The sequence below is a fragment of the Thalassophryne amazonica genome, chromosome 9 (assembly GCF_902500255.1).
Source record: "Thalassophryne amazonica chromosome 9, fThaAma1.1, whole genome shotgun sequence".
Lineage (NCBI taxonomy): Eukaryota > Metazoa > Chordata > Actinopteri > Batrachoidiformes > Batrachoididae > Thalassophryne > Thalassophryne amazonica.
The window spans coordinates 58,585,170-58,610,608 of NC_047111.1; the positions used below are offsets into that span (position 1 = coordinate 58,585,170).

General features: G+C 40.4%; 1 protein-coding gene and 1 long non-coding RNA gene across 3 annotated transcripts in view; both read left to right on the forward strand.

Moving 5' to 3' along the window:
• Positions 1-9,892, forward strand: part of LOC117517183 (transcription factor COE1-like) — a 284,424-nt gene extending 274,532 nt beyond the window's left edge. Inside the window, exons 15-17 of one of the 2 annotated variants that reach the window (XM_034178112.1) lie at positions 1,473-1,670; positions 5,834-5,902; positions 9,654-9,892. In XM_034178112.1, coding sequence (XP_034034003.1) covers positions 1,473-1,670; positions 5,834-5,901 — 266 coding nt within the window. In that variant the 3' untranslated portion in view covers position 5,902; positions 9,654-9,892. The remainder of the gene's footprint in view (positions 1-1,472; positions 1,671-5,833; positions 5,903-9,653) is intronic. The other variant, XM_034178113.1, reaches the window with a different exon arrangement.
• Positions 9,893-14,923: 5,031 nt separating this feature from the next.
• LOC117517185 lies at positions 14,924-23,401 on the forward strand. The gene is made up of 2 exons (XR_004562675.1): positions 14,924-15,800; positions 20,081-23,401. It is a non-coding gene; the product is annotated as an uncharacterized LOC117517185 (long non-coding RNA).
• The last annotated feature ends 2,038 nt before the right edge of the window (positions 23,402-25,439 follow it).

Here is a 25,439-nt window from a genome sequence, read left to right on the forward strand (position 1 = left end):
AATAAGGAGACTTCACTTATTCAGTGAGAAATGTAGAGCAGGTAGATCAGTGGGATAGGTAAGAGGGCACCGCAGTCTTGTTTGAACCCTGTGCGTTATCGCAGGATTTGACCAGTTATGGGGACCTCCGCTCCCATTGTGCAATATATACACAGCATAACATCACATGGAAAAATGGTGCACTGTTTTGTTTTTGGCTGCAATCATCGAAGCAGTCGTGAAAAGTGGTTTGTTTGTTTTTTTTAATTGTCTCTTTTTCTTTGTATTTTCACTTTGTTTGCATGTAATTTGCCCAAAAACCCATTGAAAGTGCCGTGGTTTTTCCTCCGGAAGTAGAGAAATTACATCATATGTGCCCACCCTCAAACTTGACTACAGTGCCCAGTTGATCAGCACGTAAACTTGGTTTCAATTCCCAGTCATGCTGTCTCTGTCCTTGGTCGAGACATTTCTTGTCTCAGTCTACCCAGCTGTCAATGGGTATCAGCCCTGCCTGAGGAAGTAACCTGCTTTGGACTGACATCCCATCAAGGTGGAGTCCTAGACTCTCATCTGCATCAGACTATACGAGTCCAGCAATAAGTACCGGCACCAGCGGGTCTCGGAGCCTACTGTATATATGACTTACTTTTTTTGTCTAGCAAAGACATAAGAAAGTATGACCAGTAATTATGACACTTTGTCTTTCTCTCAATTTCCCCATTTCTGTGAATACTGATGCTTGTCGTTGTGGCTAAGTGCCACATGAGACACTGGCAGACTATTTTTGTGAAAGGTGCCTTCATTGATGCTCAAGGACAACATATATATTATACACTCTTTCAGCAATTGTTACCAGCTGTGTTAATAAATGGATATGACACTTTTTTTAATCAAACGACCTGCTCCTGTGTCTGTCACTTTAAGTGGAAAGTACCTGCTGTTTGCCACTCTTTCTCTCCATTTGGAGAGGGGTACAGTATGTCTTCCTTTCTCCCAGTCACTGTGAATGCAAGTCAAGAACAACACATGGGGACTCATTGGGTCTTACTTAATAAACAGTCATCCATATATGGGCTTCTGTTACATATGTCGCAGAAGTCTGAAATGAGCTGTTTCAAGTCCAAATATTGCTATGGCTAGAGGATAATTTGCTATGGCTGGAGGATTTCTGTAACCATTATCAGAGAGCTGTAATATTTTGAGGATGGATAACATGGAATCTCAACTATATTTAACTATAAAGATTCTCTAGATTAAAAATAGATTTTGTGCAGGATGGCCCCCTTTAAGTGCAGTCATACAGTGTAATTGTTGGTCTTGGAGGCATCTGATGTCTGAGTAACCTCAACTTTCAAATGTGTGTGCCTTCCGTGACTGTAGCCGAATCACCTTTCTAGTATATACATACATTTTTACCCGCGTGTCCGGGATCAGGTCGCAAAACCTTTCAAGTATTTTTAATGAAAATCAATTCTTTTTATTCATCCCAGTTGTCCCATCCAGTCCCACTATGGCCTCCTCTACTTCTCTTCCCTCCAACTGCTCCTCCTCTTCAGGCGTCTTCTCCTTCTCTCCGGCCAATATGGTGTCAGCGGCTGTTAAGCAGAAGTCTGCCTTCGCTCCAGTGGTCAGGCCCTCATCCTCTCCTCCGCCCTCCTGCACCAGTGCCAATGGCAACGGGCTCCAAGGTAATCACAGTAGCCGTTCAGTCAGTTGCAGGTCCATAAAGGTGGACTTCAGGAGCAGTTTTTGGATGGTTCTTCTTTACCTGTTTAATTTAATGAATGTCAGTTGTTTTGTGTCATCAAGTGCTGAGTTTGGCAACTGACAAGAAAACTGATTTGTCCTGAATTGTTGAAGGCAACAAAACTTTTTGGGAAGGATCATCTTACTGGTTACACTAAACCAACACTGCCCTGATAGGAAACAAGACGTGAACTGCAACACTTAAAGTGTGTAGGATTTTCAGCTGGTGGTCAGGTTGCAGACGGCATTATGCTGTCAGCAGTCATGATCTTGTTTCCCTTCGTGTTTTCACTTCTCTGATGATGGGGATCCATGTTCCCTCTCTTGTCATGATCTGCCAAAAAAACAAAAAACAAAAAAACATGCAACGAAAACAATATATGAAGAAAAAAGAAAAGAAAGAAAAAGTTAAAAAGAAAAGAAAATAAGATAAAGTTGTTAAGTTTGCAGCAATTTCTTAGTCACTATCTTCCACTAAAAAAATGCTGAACATAACTTACTGTGTTGAACAATATGAAATCAGTTTTACGCTGTGTCATCTGTCCATAGAAGTAGGATAAATGGCTATGATCTGCATGATCCTATTATAGATTAAAGTATCTGTCAAAATGATCAAAAAAGATATGGGTCACAATATAAATTAATATTTTACTTTGCAATTTGACCTTTTTTACATTAGTATTCACAAGGGAACGAGTTGCTTGTTGGTCGTATAAACATGTTTTAATGAGTGACAATGTTGTGTTGTCAGTCCATGAAGGAGTGCAATCCACTCAGTGGATGCCCAACTGATGAATCACACACTCCCCCCCCACCACCATAAATTTCTGGATCCACCCCTGGATCTTCCACCACAAAATGATTGGTTTTCAAATGGTTTTCAAACTTGTCAGCCTGCACTAAAACAGCAGGTAGGAAAAGGGGAACAACCACTGCTTCCTCTTCTTGTTTTCGTCAGTCTTCGAGCTCTGCTGAAAATATTAAAGGCAAAGAAAGCATGTCACTTTTCTGTACCAACATGGTGGCCTCCACAAGAGAGCTCGTTCCCACACACGGTGCATCCAGAAAATATTCACAGCGCTTCACTTTTCACACATTTTGTTATGTTACAGCCTTATTCCAAAATGGAGTAAATTAACTTTTTCCTCTCAAAATTCTACTGACAACACAACACCCCATAATGACAACATGAAGGTTTTTTTTTACAAATTTATTAAAAATAAAAATCTAAGAAATCATGTATGTAAGTATTCACACCCTTTGCTCAATACTTTGTTGATGCACCTTTGACAGCAATTACAGCCTCAAGTCTTCTAGAATATGATGTCACAACCTTGTTGCACCTATCTTTGGGCAGTTTTGTCCATTCCCCTTTGCAGCACCTTTCAAGCTCCATCAGGTTGGATGGGGAGCGTCGGTGCACAGCCATTTTCAGATCTCTCCAGAGATGTTGAATCGGATTCAGGTCTGGACTCTGGCTGGGGCACTCAACATTCACAGAGTTGTCCTGAAGCCACTTCTTTGATATCTTGGCTGTGTGTTTTGGTTCACTGTCCTGCTGAAAGATTAACTGGTGTCCCAGTGTGAAATCAAGAGGGCTCTGAACCCCCAGAAAACCCTGAACTTCAATTTCAGCTGGTCTCTTGACTTTCTCCTTGTCACTCTGCCATCAACAACAGCCAGTAGTTGCTGTGTTGCACAGTCTAAAGCTTGTGGTATCTTGGTGGCTTCCCTCACTTGGTCTCTTCATGCACTGTAACTCATCTTTTGAGGACAAATTGGAGCACAGATTCACCACACTACGATATACACTTTACATTTCTTCATGATTTAACTGAACTTCAAAGAGTATTAAATACAAAAACTTGAAATGAACCCTGGACCATTAATCTTTTGAAATCTCAATAAAAGAATGAGGATAAAATACAAGTCTGGCTGTGAAACATGTCAGTAGACAGTTGTTCACTTACTTTTAGTCTCTTGACAGAGAAGATGACAACATTCACCCACTTTGGATTAGTTCACCTCCTTTGACTGACAATCAGCACTATGAACTCATCTTCATTAGTTGGTTTTAACTCTAACTTAAAGTTTACCAATATTTGTTACATATCGTACAACTAACGCATGTTTTTGAGGGCCATGGTAAGAATATTTGCATGCGATGGAATGTTCCATTCAACAACACTTTTATGTCACATGGTTGATCTTGTTGAATGAGCGGAGTGTATAGAAGCACGTCTGCTTTCCTCAATCCAACAATAAAGTCATGATAGGAATTCAAGCAATTCTTCATTTGAAAGCACTTCTATGGCTGCTAAAGATCTCTGCAAGAACATTGCATTAAGCTTCTCTTCTCTTCTCATTGAATCAGAGTTGTTCAGTGAGGCGAAACATATGGAAACAAAATGCACAAAAAATGACATTAATCATACAATGGACAACTTGGAGTTTGCATGTTCTCCACGTGTCTGACTTCAGACAACTTTATTGATCCCAAAAAAGGGCAATTACATTTACACTCCAATTACCTCAGAATACAGCAATTAATCCACAAATATTACTTGTTTACTGTAATAATGGCACACATCAAAATTAAAGACAACACATATACATTTGACATTGTTTATTTGCACTAAACTTGAAGCAGTCCGTCATCCAAACTGAGGCAAAGTGGGTGAAGGCTGCTGCAACTGGAGTCGCGCCGCTGCTAGCTTGGGGGGGACGGGGTCCTGGCGCAGCTAAAAACCGCGCAGCCCCCGGAGGGGAAAGGGGTGGCGTGAGTGGTGGCTGGGATGGGGTGTGTGATCGGGGGCAAGAAGGGAGGTATAGGTAAAAATGAAGCATGCTTCATCTCTGTCCATGTGTAAGTTTGTCAGTTTATTGTCTTTGTGGGTTGAGATAAGAAAGGAGCCGAATAATCTCACCAAGGCCAAGGACATTTCTCTGGAGGAGAAAACAGTCGGGCAATTTGTCCTTCAGGCTTGATAAGCCTGAAGTGTTGTGGCTGAGCAGTGAAAAACACACTTAACAGTTCCACTTGAACAATCAAATCTCAATTATGAATTAAGAATATTCACCGGCCTCTGAAATCTTCAACTTCAACTGCAAGGCACGCATCTGCTCCAAGATGTCATCCAATTTGCGTCTGAGTTCAAGAGTCATCGCAGTCTGAGAATGCACTGCCTTGCCAACCTCGTTAATCATGACAAACAAGCGAGGGGCCGTGGTTCTTGATTCCGCCGTCTTGCCAATTTTCGGGTAGATCAGGACAGCACATAAGCCAGAAAGTTCCAGCCCTGCTACCATAAGACCAAAAATGAATAAATCCTCGACGTCCTCAATGGAGAAAGGCGCCAAGCATGCAATACGCCAAGACCCCCAGGAGTTGAGAACATAGCTCGCAGGATATGTTCCATCTGGGCAGGTAGGATCCCCCTCTCCTGATCTTCTTGTAGAAGATGGTGTCAATAGCATTCAGAGACCAGCTGATCAATTCCATGCTTAAATCAATAGTAGTCCAATAGATCCAGAATCCAATATAATTTGAGGAATTCACAGTGTGGTGAAGTAGGGACTTGAAGGTTAACGCAGAGAGCAGAGATAAGGGAGAGTGGAGGGGATGCGACTGCCCTCGTCGGAGTCCCAAGCTGTCTCCCCTGGGTTTCCTCCTATAATCAAAACATGCTTATTTAGGGTCTGCTCCTTTCTCTGCCCTTGACCAAGGCAGTGTCTCCACATCCGGTGTTGGTCCCAGGGCACCAACTGTGGCTGCCCACTGCTCCTAGTAGTTGGTTGTGTCTAGGGTGGGTTAAATGCAGAGCACAAATTTTGTTGTGTGTATATGGACAATGACAATAAAGGCTGTATTATACATTATTATGTTTGTATATTTGGTATAACCATTTTTGAAAAGGCCGTCTGTAGAAACAACATGTCATAGTATTTATGGATGATCACAGTCTTTCCACTTTCACTGTTTTTTAACATCTTCAGATGTCAGATTAAGTATTTTTTCATTGTTTCTCCTCACTCTTGATTTGTTCTTTACTTTTTCCTCTCTGACCTTTTGATCTATCTATCTATCTATCTATCTATCTCTCAGATCAAACATTTGTGGACTCTAGCAAGTACTCGACAGCCAGCTCTCTACAAGGCCTGGCCTTCACCTGAAGTATGTCCATCTGCTTTCGCTTCTTCTTCTTATACTTCGCCTGATTGATTCAGTTGGATTCTTTTAGCCTCAGTTAAAAAAATAAATCAAGACCACAACAAATACGCTTTCCAAATGTTCTCTCCTCCATTTATGTGTGCTTTTACACTGCAAAACAGGAATGGGATCACATGTGTGCAATATGGAGTCATGAGTTCTGTGACCTTCCAGTTATTGCATTAATTCTAAGTTGAATAATGGAGTATTTGCCCTTATGTAAATAGTTTAGATTTTCTACATGAACAATACAGGATCTACAGTCTGAACGCAAATCAACAAAAGTAGCACACTTTTCATTACTGACATTCAAAATCTTTTAGTTTATTTTAATAATTCATGTGCTCACGTTTCTGGGGGCAGACCCAATCCTCCTGTGTGAGGATAATAACAGGGTTGTACAAATTTCTGGAGAGATGGTACACAGTTTCTCAGACAATTTTTTTCAAACTGTTCTTTGCTGGAGGGTTGTGCTGCCCTGCCTTTCTCTCCAGAATACTCCAAAGTAGTGTTTTACTGGATTTTCATTTTTTGTATTATTTATTTATTTATTTTGCATCATTTGACACATGTTAGTTTTTGTACAACTTGGTGAACAAGTACATATGGTGACACAGAGCCACTATATAGCGCAGCCAGCCTCTTCTGTTTAAAAAATAAGTAAGATGTCTGCATGCAAGATGTCTGCCCGTCTGCACTGGTGTGTGGTCTTTCTTCCTGTTCTGTTATGTTTTTAATTAATATTTAAAAATGGAGAAATTTCTGAGGACAGCTCCAAACAGGGACAGTCTACATTTACAGAGGCCTGTCCCCAGAAAGCAGGGACATCTGGTCACCCCATGTCAGACCACATCTAAACTGAATAATTTTATCTTGGTCTCATCTGAAGAAAGATTGTGCTTGTAATATTCTTTTGGCTTCTTTTCATGCACTCCAGCAAAGTTTATACTTTGAGTCTTGTGCCAAAGAGCAAGAAAGGTTTTTGATTTTTTTGTTTTTGTTTTGTTTTTTTCTTGGACCCTGTCCATGTTATGCAGCGACCTTTGTACTGTGTGAACTGTAACACAGTCAGATTTCCACTGATAACTCCTGTGCCAAGTCTAAAGCGTTTGCCCTTTTTCAGAGCTGTTGTGGCATAATTTCAGGAAAATTCCCACTGCCACTGTGATTTGAGGCACTTTGCTTTATTCTGTACCTCCTACTTGCTTCTGTGAGGTTTGTTTTTGTTGTTGTTGTTTTGTTTTTTTACTGATTTTTAGATGTCACCAATCTTGCTGTGTATGTGTTTTTGTTCTTTCATCACCAGGAAACATTTTATTGTCATCTTATGCTCTAACGATTCTGGGGTCTTTTACCATCTGTAAAATGGCTTGTGTAAATTACCTCAGGATTTATTAATCCTGTAGGAATAGCCTTGTCAGTTATATTCTGTGGAAAATAATTTTTCCCCTGTTTATTTCAAGCATGGATGTGTGAGACACATTTGGATGACATGTTGACAACAAGAGGTTTTCAGTCACGCTTGAGTTGTATTTATGTATGATTTCTGTATAAATCTGTTGGCACATATTACAGCTACAGTCTCTGAAATCAAGTGATCATGTTCATGTCAGAGCCTCACCTCTCTGTTCCCTCTGCGCATTCTCAAACCATCTGTTCTGCAGAGGTGCACTGTATGAGCATTCTTTATAATTTGCAGTTGTTTAATTGGTATCCCAGTGGAAAGTATATAAACACTGAACAAAAATATTAATGCAACACTTTTGTATTTGCTCCCATTTTTCATGGGCTGAACTCAAAGATCTAAACCATTTTCTATATACACAAAAGACCTTTTCTCTCCAATATTGTTCACAAATCTATCTAAATCTGTGTTAGTGACCACTTCTCCTTAGTCGAAATAATCCACCCCACCTCACAGGTGTGGCACATCAAGATGCACCACACATGACATGTGGCACACATTTTCTAAATTAACATTTATTTTCAGATGTGGAGGCATCATGGAGCTGACCTCTCATGACAGACAGGGGTCGCAATTTAAAAGTGTTGCAACCATATTCAAAGGTATACCATATTATTTGTCTGATCATAACGATTCCAAAAAGGTATAGTTTAGACTATCCTTGACTAAATGTTGTAGAGGTACACCAAAAATGATGACAAAGGTCAATTTCAGTTTGTACAGGGGTCAAAAGATAAAGTTCTTCCAATTTTGGTAAAAAAGCAATGCAAATTATTGGTTGAGTTAATAGGGTTTTAAAAAGGAATACTTTGCACCATCTGTCATGCTTAGTTATATTACAGGGTAATATGTCACATGTCATAGAATCCAATGGACATCAACCTAGATTGACCTGTACTTTGGAGACCAAGCATTCAACACAGACAAAACTATTCTATTTACTAATCCTATTAGCTCAACCAATAATTTGCATCACTTTATTGCCAAAACTGGTGCAACTTTAACTTTTGATCCTTGTACAAACTGAAATTGACCTTTCACCTTATTTGCTGCTTTTACCCTGTAACTCCACAACATTTAGTCAGTGATAGTATAAATTATACCTTTTTGGAATCCTTACGATCAGACAAATAATATGGTATACCTTTCAGTATGATTGGAACATTTTACAATTTTGACCCCTGTGTAATTCTTCTTTGACCCCTCTAGGTCATGAAAGGTCAGTTCCAGGATACCTCCACATCTGAAAATGAACATTACTTAATTTAGAATGTGTGTGCCAAATTTGGTGCTTTAGCCACAAGATGAATAAGTGTTATGGAAATTTTAGCTAAGCTGCACCACTAATTCGAATTGTTCATCGGAGATGTGCAAAATAACACCTAGTATTTTCACTTTAAAGCAGCAAATCACGTGGCAGGTTACACTGGCTGGTTATGCCTCCTCGGCTTCGTACTGGCTGGACAGAATACAGGAAGTCAGATATTTACATACACCAAAAGGAGCCATTTGGTAGACTGAATTTATTTCCCAACATCACTGGTTTTGTTTAGCAGCACTTGCACTGATGCCTGTGTGTGTGTGTAGAGAGCGAGAGCATGTACGGGGGTGTGGGAACTCAAAGTGTGGTCTCAAAGCACAGCTGAAAAAAACATGCGGCACTTTCCACTGTCACGCACACACTCGGTGATCACACACTGGCAGCGACGCACGGAGCGATCAACAGTGACAGCTGTTCGACTCTCTGCACAGTTTAGACTGTCAGCGTACCTGCCCCACAGAGAGAGAGAGAACCTGAGAGAAAAAAAAGAGGGAAAAAAACTGAAACTGGAGCTTCAACTCTAACTATACATTGTGTGGATTTTTGTTTGTTTGAGTTTTCACTCTCAGCGTTTCCAGTCGAAGCTCAAACTCATTTCACCGGTCCTTCGAGCCACATTCTGCTTCTCCCATCCCTCAGGTTTACAGCGTCGCGCACCGCGATTATGCAATCTGTCAGGCTCATGCACAGCCATCCCATAAAATACGCCAACTGTCACCGCGCACAATTAAGCGCATGTTTGCAAGCACCATCACGGTATTCCCCACCGTGCTCCGTTTTCCTGATTTATTCTGCTATTGATGTTGTGAATGTCGCCACAGTTGCACAGCTGCACAGATGGAAAAACATATTGATGTATTTATGATGAAAATATTTGGCTCTGTGTTAAAAAGCTTCTCCCTGTGTTTGTCTCTCTCTCCACCCGACAGTAATCCCAGGAATGCTGGTCCCACCCATGTAAAGGTGCGAGTGCATGAGCGCGTGATGATGACGAACAAAGCACACTCACATCGATCCCCAGCAGAGGATTATGGTGGGAGTTCGACTCTGGTCAGGGATGGAAGCAGCTGTCCCGATCTGAAATAACTCAACTCAGGCCCTTTGTAACACAAAAGAACTGCAAGACAGCAAATGGAAAAAAAAAAAAAAAAAAAAAAAAAAAAAAAATGTTTCCAAGGAAATAAGTTGTTTAGACTTTGTACACCTTGATGCCACGCCTTCATTACCCACATGACTCTCCACAGACACATGGATGGTTTTTACCTCCGACGCACTTCTTCCCTCAACTGATAAGTTTGGGTTTTTTGTTTTCTTTTGTTTTGTTTGTGCAAAATTAACGTGATAATCATCTTGTAACTGTAATTCACATAATGGATTTTCTATTTATGAAGTTTGGTCATTAAATGAAGGAAAATAATGTGAAGAACAGACAGATGGTGACCATCGTGATAAATTATGATAAAGTTACGAGAGGCTGCCGGATTCTTCTAGGGTTAAATCGGGATTCATCCAGGGTTAAATCCAGGTGATAGAAATGAGCCAAACCCGACACACGGGTTCACGTCTCAAAGCCAAATCCACCTGCAACTGCAGCTGCAAGAAATCTGTGTTGACCCTGAACATCAGCGGCTGCTCCGTCTGCTGCATTTCTAACAACATTCAAGTCAGCCTTCTGAGGATGTACTCAGGTCCAGGAACCAGATGGACATTAGCATTTTTTTTCATTTTACCTCTCCATTCAAGCACATTGCAGTTGAAGTAAATAATGAATGTGCTTTAATTTGAGGGTTGTCAGTCTAAATCAGGCAACTTTAAGAATGACAGCCCTCCGCATACAACAATGTGATCGGACATTTGGCTGTAAAACTGTCCCATGGTCAGAAGTTTTAGCTCATTATTTCATTTGGATGTAAGATGATCGAATGTCTAAAGCTGATTTCACGTGTTGCATTTGGAATCTACGTATTGGTGTTTGTGTTAGTATGAAGTGCAAACACTTGCCACTGTCATTAGGGCTCATTTATGCTCAACATAAAATATGGATACGAGATACAGATAGAGCCTTGTGTCTGCACTCTGCATTCATTTTGTCCATATCTGTGTCTGTTTTCTGAAAGCTTGTGGATACCGACAAAACAGAACAATACTAACGGAAATTGTGGCAGCAATATAGCCAGTGTTCAGAGTAGAGATAAAGGAAACTTGACTTTAATGCAAATGTGCACGAAGACCATTAACATTGGTGGAATAGTCTGAAAATATATATATACACTCAACAAAAATATAAACGCAACACTTTTGGTTTTGCTCCCATTTTGTATGAGATGAACTCAAAGATCTAAAACTTTTTCCACATACACAATATCACCATTTCCCTCAAATATTGTTCACAAACCAGTCTAAATCTGTGATAGTGAGCACTTCTCCTTTGCTGAGATAATCCATCCCACCTCACAGGTGTGCCATATCAAGATGCTGATTAGACACCATGATTAGTGCACAGGTGTGCCTTAGACTGCCCACAATAAAAGGCCACTCTGAAAGGTGCAGTTTTATCACACAGCACAATGCCACAGATGTCGCAAGATTTGAGGGAGCGTGCAATTGGCATGCTGACAGCAGGAATGTCAACCAGAGCTGTTGCTCGTGTATTGAATGTTCATTTCTCTACCATAAGCCGTCTCCAAAGGCGTTTCAGAGAATTTGGCAGTACATCCAACCAGCCTCACAACCGCAGACCACGTGTAACCACACCAGCCCAGGACCTCCACATCCAGCATGTTCACCTCCAAGATCGTCTGAGACCAGCCACTCAGACAGCTGCTGAAACAGTCGGTTTGCATAACCAAAGAATGTCTGCATAAACTGTCAGAAACCGTCTCAGGGAAGCTCATCTGCATGCTCGTCGTCCTCATCGGGGTCTCGACCTGACTCCAGTTCGTCGTCGTAACCGACTTGAGTGGGCAAATGCTCACATTCACTGGCGTTTGGCACGTTGGAGAGGTGTTCTCTTCACGGATGATGCGAAGGAGATGTGTTGCACTGCATGAGGCAAATGGTGGTCACACCAGATACTGACTGGTATCCCCCCCCAATAAAACAAAACTGCACCTTTCAGAGTGGCCTTTTATTGTGGGCAGTCTAAGGCACACCTGTGCACTAATCATGGTGTCTAATCAGCATCTTGGTATGGCACACCTGTGAGGTGGGATGGATTATCTCAGCAAAGGAGAAGTGCTCACTATCACAGATTTCGACTGGTTTCTGAACAATATTTGAGGGAAATGGTGATATTGTGTATGTGGAAAACGTTTTAGATCTTTGAGTTCATCTCATACAAAATGGGAGCAAAACCAAAAGTGTTGCGTTTATATTTTTGTTGAGTATATATTCAATACTTTAACATTTCCCACAAGTAGCCCCTTGCGCTTCCCAGAATGCACTGCGGCACCAGCAGAGTTCCGGCATCTCACAGCGGATGTAAACAATGGCTAGTGAGGATGTGGATGGCGTTGATCCAGCGAATTCACAGGCGATTATGATGATGACACATTCTCCCAAGTTGAAAGGGTTATCTAGAGGAGGTGTAGCGCCTGTGATGGACTTCTGCCATGTCCCAATGTTGTCTTGTTGTCCATATATCACGAGGTTTGTTTACATTGTGCCCTGAACCGGAACGCTGCTGAAACTAACCTCTCTCGTGAGTCACGGACCGTGAGATGGTGTGAGATTCACAACTGCTAAACAGCAAATTGAAGTATTTAATGGCCAGGCAGATAATCTCCATCTACACTGCTATCTATTCTTTTATTTGTTTTGTGGTAGAAATCCTGTTTCAACTTCTTTGACCATCAACATGTTCCATGTTGTCAGAATTTTTCGTTTTTTCGTTGTTTTTCTAAATGTCCATGCCAACATAAAGGATACATGGAAGTATGTGGGCAGTGATGGTTACACCATTTGAAATGCAAAAATAGATTTATGTATGTAAATGGAGCATAAATGAGCCTCTGGGCTGGAAAAAAAAAGAAACAGAATAAAAACATCAAATTTTGCCTGTTCATGGAAAACAAGAAAGGCTGAGAAGCTTAGGAATACAAAAAGATCCTGAATACTACATTTTCTGATTTATTTAGCCAGCTCAAGAACACCCTCCAAGAGACAGTAGCTGTCTACTATTTATGGGACTGATTGTGAGGAGTAAACCAGCCTAACAAACGAAGTAGAGTAGAAATGCGGCATCTGTAATTCAGGAGGTATGCATCATGAGGACATTTTTTTACAAAGATTAGAATCAAGAAAAAAATTGTCACAATCACAGATCAGTGTACGTTTGCCACACTGGAGAGCGCTGTTATTGCTGATGATCTCTGCCTTCAGTCCCGTCGCCACCTGACCTGTTTTAAAGCCGAGTCAGCCTCTACATGAGGTGGTCTTATAGGTCCCTGCCATTTGATTTTGTTGTGTGATTTTTTTTTTTAAGTGGTAATTAGTTTTTGGCTTGCTGTGTTATTATTTGAACTGTGATCACACTGTTTGTTTTGTTACCTGCATGCCAATCTGGATTTCTTGATGACCTGAATAAGAAAATTGGCCAACATTGTATTTTAAATGCCACATTGCAAAAGGTGTCAACTCAGAAAAGCCTCAGTATACTTCAATGGAACTGGACCTTTCTGGACTCAAGACAAGATTCAGTAAATCTGTCCTTTTGATTAATTACAGGGCATTTGGAAATTATTCACAGCGCTGCACTTTTTCCACATTTTATTATGTTACAGCCTTAGTCCAAAATGAATGAAATTCATTTTTTTCTTCAAACATCTACACACAATAACCCATAATAACAATGTGAAAATAGTATTTTTGAAATTTTTGCAAATTTATATATATAAAAAAAAAAAACTAAGAAGTAACATGTACATAAGTATTCACAGCCTTTGCCATGAAGTTCAACAGTGAGCTCAGGTGCATCCTGTTTCCACTGATCATCCTTGAGATGTTTCTACAGCTTAACTGGAGTCCACCTGGGGTAAATTCAGTTGATTGAACATCATTTGGAAAGACACATACCTGTCTACATATAAGGTCCCACAGTTGAAAGTGCATGTAAGAGCACAAACCAAGCATGAAGTCACAGGAATTGTCTGTAGACCTCCGACACAGGATTGTCTCGAAGCACAAATCTGGGGAAGGGTACAGAAATATTTCTGCTGCACTGAAGGGCCCAATAAGCACAGTGGCCTCCGTCATCTGTAAACAGAAGTAGTTCAGATCCACCAGGACTCTTCCTAGAGTTGGCCGCCCATCTAAACTGAGCAATTGTGGGCCTTAGTCAGGCTGCTGAGCAAGAACCCAATGGTCTCTCTGTCAGAGCTCCAGCATTCCTCTGTGGAAAGAGGAGAACCTTCTAGAAGGACAACCATCTCTGCAGCAATCCACCAATCAGGCCTGTATGGTAGAGTGGCCAGATGGAAGCTGCTCCTTAAGACACATGGCAGCCCACCTGTAGTTTGCCAAAAGGCACCTGAAGGACTCTCAGATTATGAGAAAAAAATTCTCTGGTCTGACGAAACAAAGATTGAACTCTTTGGCGTGAAAGCAGGCACCACTCACCACCTAGCCAATAACATCCCTACAGTGAAGCATGGTGGTGGTGGGGATGTTTTTCAGTGTCAGGAACTGGGAGACGAGTCAGGGTTGAAGGAAAAATGAAGCAAATATTAAAGGAAAGATGAGACATCCTGGATGAAAACCTTCTCCAGAGTGCTCTTGACCTCAGACTGGGGCGACCTCAGCAGGACAGTGACCCTAAACACACAGCCAAGATATCAAAGGAGTGGCTTCAGGACAACTCTGTGGATATCCTTTAGTGGTCCAGACCTGAATCCGATTGAACATCTCTGGACAGATTTTGAAAATGACTGTGCACCAGCGCTCCCGATCCAACCCAGTGGAGCTTGAGGGGAATGGGCAAAACTGTCCAAAGATAGGTGCACCAAACTTGTGGCATCATATTCAAGATTTGAGGCTGTAATTGCTGCCAAAGGTGCGTCAACAACAGGTGTGAATGCTTATGAACATGTGATTTCTTAGTATTTTATTTTAATAGATTTGCAAAAAAAATTCAAAAAATATTTTTCATGTTGTCATTATGAGGTACTGTGAGCAGAATTTTGAGGGGACAAATTGAATTTCTCCATTTTGGAATAAGGCTGTAACATAAAATGTGGAAAAAGTGAAGTGCTGTGAATACTTTCTAGGCGCACTGTAGATCACATCACTCCCCTCATTCCATGAGTGATCACAATGCCATATGACTGATTGCATCATTGATGCGCATCCTATAGAATGGCTTTGACATTTAAGTGTACATGACAAGCAAATATACTTTAAAACAAAGGCAATGGTAGCTGATATGTGGGGGTCCACTGATTGTGTCTTCAGTTGTGTTCACAGTGCAAGTTGCTGTATGTTGTACATTTTGCTAATCTCTATTCATGTGGTGCAGTCGTGCTGTGTTGTGGTCACCAAAGAAAAGTTCATTAATTACAAATAAGAGGTGCACAACTGTGAACAGACATGACCCCATCTTCGTCCACTCTGCACAAAGCACGCACAGCGCAAGTGTGACTGGTTGTGTATAACTGATGCAGTTGTGTAAGAAATGAGTATAAGGAAATGTTGGAGCTTTCCTATTGTGCAGCATCAGAACACAACTGCACCATCGACCACCAACAGCCTGGTCTAAAGTCTGTTTGCATGGTGCAATATTCAGATACGACTTACATAGGCAGGTTCACTCTTCTTGTACACACAGCAATTTAATTGGATTCAATTTATTTACACAGCACTAAATCATAACACAAAGTGTCCTCCAAAAGTATTGGGCCACTTGATATTTCACACATTTGTTTATGCAATTTCAAATACAAAAAGTAAATCAGATGTCTCAATATAACAATTTCTAAAATTATCTAATACACAACTTCTTAAACTCTGTTTTGCCAGATTTGTCAGTTATTTTTCCTTCTTCCAGGGTTGATGGCATTCAACAGTATCCAGGGCAGTTGGGAGTTGGTTGGTACTCGTAATAAGTGCAGCTTATTCGTAGCTTTGGAGGCCAGGCTGGGCGAATTGGAGACTCGGCTCCGCACCGTGGAAAATTCTACAGCTAACCAGGCCCCTGTAGTCGATGCGGACCAAGGTGGCTTAGCCACCGTTAGTTCCCCCCTGGCGGATCCCGGGCAGTCGGGAAAGCAGGCTGACTGGGTGACTGTGAGGAGGAAGCGTAGCCCTAAACAGAAGCCCCGTGTACACCGTCAACCCGTGCACATCTCTAACCGTTTTTCCCCACTCGACGATACACTCGCCGAGGATCAAACTCTGGTTATTGGCGACTCTGTTTTGAGAAATGTGAAGTTAGCGACACCAGCAACCATTGTCAATTGTCTTCCAGGGGCCAGAGCAGGCGACATTGAAGGAAATTTTGAAATTGCTGGCTAAGGCTAAGCGTAAATTTGGTAGGATTGTAATTCACGTCGGCAGTAATGACACTCGGTTACGCCAATCGGAGGTCACTAAAATTAACATTAAATCGGTGTGTAACTTTGCAAAAACAATGTCGGACTCTGTTGTTTTCTCTGGGCCCCTCCCCAATCAGACCGGGAGTGACATGTTTAGCCGCATGTTCTCCTTGAATTGCTGGCTGTCTGAGTGGTGTCCAAAAAATGAGGTGGGCTTCATTGATAATTGGCAAAGCTTCTGGGGAAAACCTGGTCTGGTTAGGAGAGACGGCATCCATCCCACTTTAGATGGAGCAGCTCTCATTTCTAGAAATCTGGCCAATTTGCTTGGATCCTCCAAACTGTGACTGTCTAGCGTTGGGACCAGGAGGCAGAGCTGTGGTCTTATACACCTCTCTGCAGCTTCTCTCCCCCTGCCATCCCCTCATTACCCCATCCCCGTAGAGACGGTGCCTGCTTCCAGACCACCAATAACCAGCAAAAATCTATTTAAGCAAAAAAATTCAAAAAGAAAAAATAATATAGCACCTTCAACTGCACCACAGACTAAAACAGTTAAATGTGGTCTATTAAACATTAGGTCTCTCTCTTCTAAGTCCCTGTTGGTAAATGATATAATAATTGATCAACGTATTGATTTATTCTGCCTAACAGAAACCTGGTTACAGCAGGATGAATATGTTAGTTTAAATGAGTCAACACCCCCGAGTCACACTAACTGTCAGAATGCTCGTAGTACGGGCCGGGGCGGAGGATTAGCAGCAATCTTCCATTCCAGCTTATTAATTAATCAAAAACCTAGACAGAGCTTTAATTCATTTGAAAGCTTGTCTCTTAGTCTTTTCCATCCAAATTGGAAGTCCCAAAAACCAGTTTTATTTGTTATTATCTATCGTCCACCTGGTCGTTACTGTGAGTTTCTCTGTGAATTTTTAGACCTTCTGCCTGACTTAGTGCTTAGCTCAGATAAGATACTTATAGTGGGCGATTTTAACATCCACACAGATGCTGAGAATGACAGCCTCAACACTGCATTTAATCTATTATTAGACTCTATTGGCTTTGCTCAAAAAGTAAATGAGTCCACCCACCACTTTAATCATATCTTAGATCTTGTTTTGACTTATGGTATGGAAATAGAAGACTTAACAGTATTCCCTGAAAACTCCCTTCTGTCTGATCATTTTTTAATAACATTTACATTTACCCTGATGGACTACCCTGCAGTGGGGAATAAGTTTCATTACACTAGAAGTCTTTCAGAAAGCGCTGTAACTAGGTTTAAGGATATGATTCCTTCTTTATGTTCTCTATTGTCATATACCAACACAGAGCAGAGTAGCTACCTAAACTCTGTAAGGGAGTTAGAGTATCTCGTCAATAGTTTTACATCCTCATTGAAGACAACTTTGGATGCTGTAGCTCCTCTGAAAAAGAGAGCTTTAAATCAGAAGTGTCTGACTCCGTGGTATAACTCACAAACTCGTAGCTTAAAGCAGATAACCCGTAAGTTGGAGAGGAAATGGCGTCTCACTAATTTAGAAGATCTTCACTTAGCCTGGAAAAAGAGTTTGTTGCTCTATAAAAAAGCCCTCCGTAAAGCTAGGACATCTTTCTACTCATCACTAATTGAAGAAAATAAGAACAACCCCAGGTTTCTTTTCAGCACTGTAGCCAGGCTGACAAAGAGTCAGAGCTCTATTGAGCTGAGTATTCCATTAACTTTAACTAGTAATGACTTCATGACTTTCTTTGCTAACAAAATTTTGACTATTAGAGAAAAAATTATTCATAACCATCCCAAAGATGTATCGTTATCTTTGGCTGCTTTCAGTGATGCCGGTATTTGGTTAGACTCTTTCTCTCCGATTGTTCTGTCTGAGTTATTTTCATTAGTTACTTCATCCAAACCATCAACATGTTTATTAGACCCCATTCCTGCCAGGCTGCTCAAGGAAGTCCTACCATTATTTAATGCTTCAATCTTAAATATGATCAACTTATCTTTGTTAGTTGGCTATGTACCACAGGCTTTTAAGGTAGCAGTAATTAAACCATTACTTAAAAAGCCATCACTTGACCCAGCTATTTTAGCTAATTATAGGCCAATCTCCAACCTTCCTTTTCTCTCAAAGATTCTTGAGAGGGTAGTTGTAAAACAGCTAACTGATCACCTGCAGAGGAATGGTCTATTTGAAGAGGTTCAGTCAGGTTTTAGAATTCATCATAGTACAGAAACAGCATTAGTGAAGGTTACAAATGATCTTCTTATGGCTTCGGACAGTGGACTTATCTCTGTGCTTGTTCTGTTGGACCTCAGTGCTGCTTTTGATACTGTTGAAAATTTTATTACAGAGATTAGAGCATGTCATAGGTATTAAAGGCACTGCGCTGCGGTGGTTTGAATCATATTTGTCTAATAGATTACAGTTTGTTCATGTAAATGGGGAATCTTCTTCACAGACTAAAGTTAATTATGGAGTTCCACAAGGTTCTGTGCTAGGACCAATTTTATTCACTTTATACATGCTTCCCTTAGGCAGTATTATTAGACGGTATTGCTTAAATTTTCATTGTTACGCAGATGATACCCAGCTTTATCTATCCATGAAGCCAGAGGACACACACCAATTAGCTAAACTGCAGGATTGTCTTACAGACATAAAGACATGGATGACCTCTAATTTCCTGCTTTTGAACTCAGATAAAACTGAAGTTATTGTACTTGGCCCCACAAATCTTAGAAGCATGGTGTCTAACCAGATCTTTACTCTGGATGGCATTTCCCTGACCTCTAGTAATACTGTGAGAAATCTTGGAGTCATTTTTGATCAGGATATGTCATTCAAAGCGCATATTAAACAAATATGTAGGACTGCCTTTTTGCATTTACGCAATATCTCTAAAATCAGAAAGGTCTTGTCTCAGAGTGATGCTGAAAAACTGATTCATGCATTTATTTCCTCTAGGCTGGACTATTGTAATTCTTTATTATCAGGTTGTCCTAAAAGTTCCCTAAAAAGCCTTCAGTTGATTCAAAATGCTGCAGCTAGAGTACTGACGGGGACTGGCAGGAGAGAGCATATCTCACCCGTGTTGGCCTCTTTTCATTGGCTTCCTGTTAATTCTAGAATAGAATTTAAAATTCTTCTTCTTACTTATAAGGTTTTGAATAATCAGGTCCCATCTTATCTTAGGGACCTCGTAGTACCATATCACCCTAATAGAGCGCTTCGCTCTCAGACTGCAGGCTTACTTGTAGTTCCTAGGGTTTGTAAGAGTAGAATGGGAGGCAGAGCCTTCAGCTTTCAGGCTCCTCTCCTGTGGAACCAGCTCCCAATTCAGATCAGGGAGACAGATACCCTCTCTACTTTTAAGATTAGGCTTAAAACTTTCCTTTTCGCTAAGGCTTATAGTTAGGGCTGGATCGGGTGACCCTGGACTATCCCTTAGTTATGCTGCTTTAGACGTAGACTGTGGGGGGGTTCCCATGATGCACTGTTTCTTTCTCTTTTTGCTCTGTATGCATCACTCCGCATTTAATCATTAGTGATCGATCTCTGCCCCCCTCCACAGCATGTCTTTTTCCTGGTTCTTTCCCTCAGCCCCAACCAGTCTCAGCAGAAGACTGCCCCTCCCTGAGCCTGGTTCTGCTGGAGGTTTCTTCCTGTTAAGAGGGAGTTTTTCCTTCCCACTGTTGCCAAGTGCTTGCTCACAGGGGGTCGTTTTGACCGTTGGGGTTTTTCATAATTATTGTATGGCCTTGCCTTACAATATAAAGCGCCTTGGGGCAACTGTTTGTTGTGATTTGGCGCTATATAAAAAAAAAGTTGATTGATTGATTGATTGGAGGAGGTTGAGGAGCAGGTGGTGTTTCAGAATGAAATGCTTAAATGTTTCACCTCAGGGAGCTGTGGTGGATGACTGCTGCTCCTGTAAATGATGACTTTGATGCTTTGCTCACAGATTCTTGTCATTGTCAAAAAAACCTCTCACTTCTAAGTCCATCATCTGAAAAGCAATGTGTCCTGAAGGAGATATCAGTCTTATGGTTTATTTCATGTTTGATCCAAAACACACCCGTGAATAATTACGTGTCTAAATACAAGCCCATTTGCAGCAAGCATGTTAATTTGCACCCAGATTACACGCTGTGGATATAGCAAAATGGAGTTGGACACACCCCAAATGCACTTGTACTGTGCACTTTAGACTGTGCACTGTAGATTGTTGCTCCTGGTGTGTAGTAAGCACCTTGTATGGCAGCACCCTCACATCGGAGTGAATGTGAGGCATTATTGTAAAGCACTCTGAGCGTCTGATGCAGATGGAAAAGCTCTATATAAATGCAGTCCATTTACTATGACAGGGCCCTCAGCTACATAGCACAGAGACTGGGATTCTGGACAACTGCCCCTACACACAATCACATACAAACACTCTATATTTGAAGTATACTGAGTCTCCAAATCACAAATATTAAAACCACTCACCACTGAGGTGACAAAATTTAATTTGGTTCAAACTTAATTTCATTGCTTTTTTTAATGAATGTATTCATTTAGATTAAAGCCAAATTAAGTGAAATTATTTCACACCATTGTTATAAATAAGCTGATGTGTGATGTTACACTGTTTAAGTGACAATTTGTTTTTTTTTTGTTTTGTTTTTTGTTTTTTTTGCAGTGGGAAAATGGAAGAGTCTTAAATGCCAAGAGTGAGAAAAGTCTCTGGTGTTGTGAGTCGAAACCTTACTAGTCTAGGACCTAGCTTAGATATGTGTGCACATCATTTAGGAGAGGATAACTCAACTGTTCTCGATGAATATGACCTCACTGAACAACTATATGTGATATGTGCCAAAATCTCTGTCCAGGTTGAACAGGCCTAAAATTACGCCCTTTTTTGTCCAGAGTGTTACTTTAAATACAGCTGTATTTTCTAAACTGCAGCAGCTACAGATTTTCCAAGGTATTCAAAATGTTCAGAATGACCAGTACATGTTTAGAGGAGTTATAGAGGAGTTATAGAAGAGTGTAAAATTTCAAATTTTGATATTTTAAGAGAAAACCACTAAAAACCATTTGGTCAAATGACCTATACATTGTCCGGAATCACCACAAATTTAGTGACTTAAACTTTCTGGGCTATTGGCTGTTGGGAAATTTACCTGATAATCTTTAACATATTTAAGATCTCTAGATACTGCTGTCTGCTAAAGAAACAATTTTTTGTTTTGTATTTTTCACTTTAAATCGGTATTGAATGAATGAATACTATGTTCCATTGATAGCAGTATGATTGAAAATAAAATTTCATTATATTTGGACCCCCTTATTTTAGCCATTTTCTCTTAAAATAATTTTACCCTTTTCTATGACCCTTCTAAACATGTACTGGTCATTCTGAACATTTTGAACACCTTAGAAAATCTATAGTTGCTGCATTGTAGAAAATACAGCTGTATTTGAAGCAACACTCCGGATGAAAAAGGACATGGTCATTTCCGGGTTGGTCGCCCTGGATAGAGATTTTGGCACATATCTCAAGTTGTTCATTGGGGTCATATTAGTCCAGAACAGTTGAGTTATCCTCTCCTAAATGATGTGCACACATGTCTCAGCTAGATCCTCTACTAGCAAAATCACCAGTGTTAAATTAACACTGATAGTGTACATATGGTCCCACTCTGGCCAGAGTAGGACCATATGTACAATGGCAGTGTTAATTTAACACTGGTGCACCGGGGTGACACAATAGTCTTAATTTATCATTTATGGTGATGGTAATTTTGTACTTGCTTGTGACACTGTTGCCGAAACAGTCTTATGCCAGAGTTTCAATTGCCATTTGTTCTTTTGTTGTATTTTATTTTTTCCCCCCACATTTAAAGACTCTATTTCAGATCCACATGCAGCTTTACGGAAACAAATGATTTGAACAAAACGGGGATTTGTTAATCTGATCAAAGATGTAATTTGCATCATATGAAGTATGCTGACAAAAAAAAATTCCACTTATTTGGTTGTAAAACATGGATCATTTATACCTGCTGCCCGACGCACATCTGCACTTCCAATTGTCTAAAAGTCAACATGTCAAAACTCAAAAAGATGGAACAGGTTTACTTTTGATTTATTCCAACCTCAGCAGCAAAGGATGAAATATGGTGAAGTATTGGGGGCATTAGTTGGAACACGGAAAAAGCCTGAAAGTAAACCTGATAACAGAGTCCTGGAAAAAAAGCTAAAGATGCTTATACCGTCACGCTCAAAAAATGTAAATGTAATCAAAGCCATACTTCCACTGCGAGTTCTGTCAAGCTAAAATAAGCCATGGTATTTTTTTTTTTTTTTTATCATTTGTAAGTTAAAGTTTTATTTTAATCTGATTTTACTGATGTTCATATCATTATTGTTAAACATTAATATGTTGAATTATGTGTGTACATACAGTATGTCACAGTGTTCGTGTATTTACTTTCCATGTGATGGATTTGAAAATGAAACAGTTTATTAAAACTAATGAAGGTATTCCTGCTGCCGTCCCGACAAACCGGACACAGTCAACTTTTCCCTCTTTTTCCACTTCCACCTTTTTGGTTGTGTTAACACTCTGTGTGCATGTCCTCCTTCACTTTAACTTTTTTTTTTTTAATTGAGCCACCTATTTATTTAACATGAAAAACATGGGTGTGGAGACCACTCTTTAGTTTGTGTCCACATAAGCGTGTGTGTGTGTGTGTGTGTGTGTGTGTGTGTGTGTGTGTGTGTGTGTGTGTGTGTGTGTGTGTGTGTGTGTGTGTGTGTGTGTGTGTGTGTGTGTGTGTGTGTGTGTTTTACAGCTGAGGTGTGATTGTTTTATATATAAGTACCAGTAAATAGAGGGTTTCATTAAGGGTAAACTGAAATTGAAGCACTTGTCCAGCAGCAGTACCGATGACTTTAGTGTGGTTTGTCTGCGTTCAGGCCTTTACGATCTGCAGTGGTGTCTTCATTCACACGTGATTGATCAGCAGTATCATTGTGGAAAGGAAGAATAGAAACTACTGTAAAGATGATTGTTTTTATTATTATTATTTTGAACTTTGAAGTGTAAAATAACTTTTTGACTCAGTATATTTAATTAAAGTTCTTTCTTCTGTGTGAAAATGTTGCATTTCTTTTTATTGTTTGCCATTGTCACCCATACTGCAGTGCTTCTTCGCACTCAAAAGAGCCAGCTGAGGTGGTTTGGGTGGGGCTTCTTCTGCCTGTGTAAGTGTCTTATTGAATTAATTGATTGATTAATTAGACTTCATGGACATGTTTACTGATTTATTCATTTAATGTTAAAATATAGAAGGAAACAGCTTTTTCAAATAATTAAATAGTTGCTCTTTGAAGAGCCTTTGTTTTATTTAGAAGAGTAGCAACAGGTTTGAATTTGCAGAGACAACAGGTGAGCTGGACCCTCAGGACATTTATCCAGATGGTCTCCTCCACAGCTTCTTCTGGAATTCAGGTTTTGGTGTTCAGCTACAAGGTTCTTTGCACAGGAAGAATTCCAAAGACATTCCTAACCACTTTCCTGGTTTTTGACAGACAGCAATTTAAGATCCCCTCTTCAGGATCAGGTCTCAAAACATTCCTCCTCATTGTAAAATGAGACAAAAAGAAGAAAAAAAAGAGGAAGATTAAAAGTTCAGAATCTCTGAACACTGAAAAAATTTGAACATTGTGAATTTTTATTCAAGTGTTACAGATGTGGGACAAGTGAAGAAATATTTCATAAATATAAAGAAACACAAACCAGTGGTGCACTGTTTTCTTTAAAGTCTGATTATTAGATTTTTTTTTTATTTTAATTTTTTACTTAAGTTATATAAAGCAGAGAGTGTACTTGTAGTCACAGCAGCAACAATTAAAAACTCTTGTATAGATTTATTTGGTAAGAATAAATCAAACAATTTACAAATAAAAAGCATTCAGTGAGGTGAGTGAATAAATTTCAATTTCAATTTATTTTCATTTATATAGCGCCAAATCACAACAGAGTTGCCTCAAAGCACTTCACACAGGTAAGGTCTAATCTTACCAACCCCCAGAGCAACAGTGGTAAGGAAAAACTCCCTCTGAGGAAGAAACCTTAAGCAGACCAGAGTCAAAGGGGTAAACCTCTGCTTGGGCCATGTTACAAACATAAAAACAGAACAATTCACGGACGAATATAGAAGAAATGCTATTGGCACATAGGACAGGAGGATCGCCAACATGAATACAACTCCCATCTCTGGATGGAGCTGCACCTTAAACAGAGAAAAAACAGAATCAGGCATCAGAAAGACAAAAATACTATATAATTTGTCAGCATTAAACAACAAGAAAAACAGAAATACTAAGGTGATCGCCGGCCACTAGCCCTAAACTTCACTAAAAGACCCAGAATTTAGGTAAAGTTGAGGCCGCAGCCCGCTCCAATTACTAATAAATGAATTAAAAGAGTAAAAAGCGTAAAACAAAACTGTACCAGTATGCTAGCCATATGAAAGGGAAAATAAGTGCGTCTTAAGTCTGGACTTGAAAATCTCCACAGAATCTGACTGTTTTATTGACGCAGGGAGACCATTCCACAGAACAGGGGCACGATAAGAGAAAGCTCTGTGACCCGCAGACTTCTTATTCACCCTAGGGACACAAAGTAGTCCTGCACCCTGAGAACGTAAAGCCCGGGCCGGTACGTAAGGTTTAATTATGTCAGCGAGGTAGGGAGGTGCCAGTCCATGAATAACTTTATAGGTTAGTAGCAGAACCTTAAAATCTGATCTCACAGGGACAGGAAGCCAGTGAAGGGATGCCAAAATGGGTATAATGTGGTTGCACTTTCTGCTTCGTGTCAAAAGTCTGGCTGCAGCATTTTGAACCAGTTGGAGACCTCTAATGCTAGACTGCGGTAAACCAGACAATAGAACATTGCAGTAGTCCAAGCTAGAAGAGATAAATGCATGGATCAGGGTCTCAGCATCAGCCATAGACAGGATGGGACGAATCTTCGCTATATTTCGCAGGTGGAAGAAAGCAGTCCTAGTAATATTTCTAATGTGGAGGCCAAAGGACAACGAAGGATCAAAATTACCCCAAGGTTCCTCACTTTGTCAGTGTGATGTATGACACACGAGCCGAGGCTGAGTGTTAACTGGTTAAATTGATG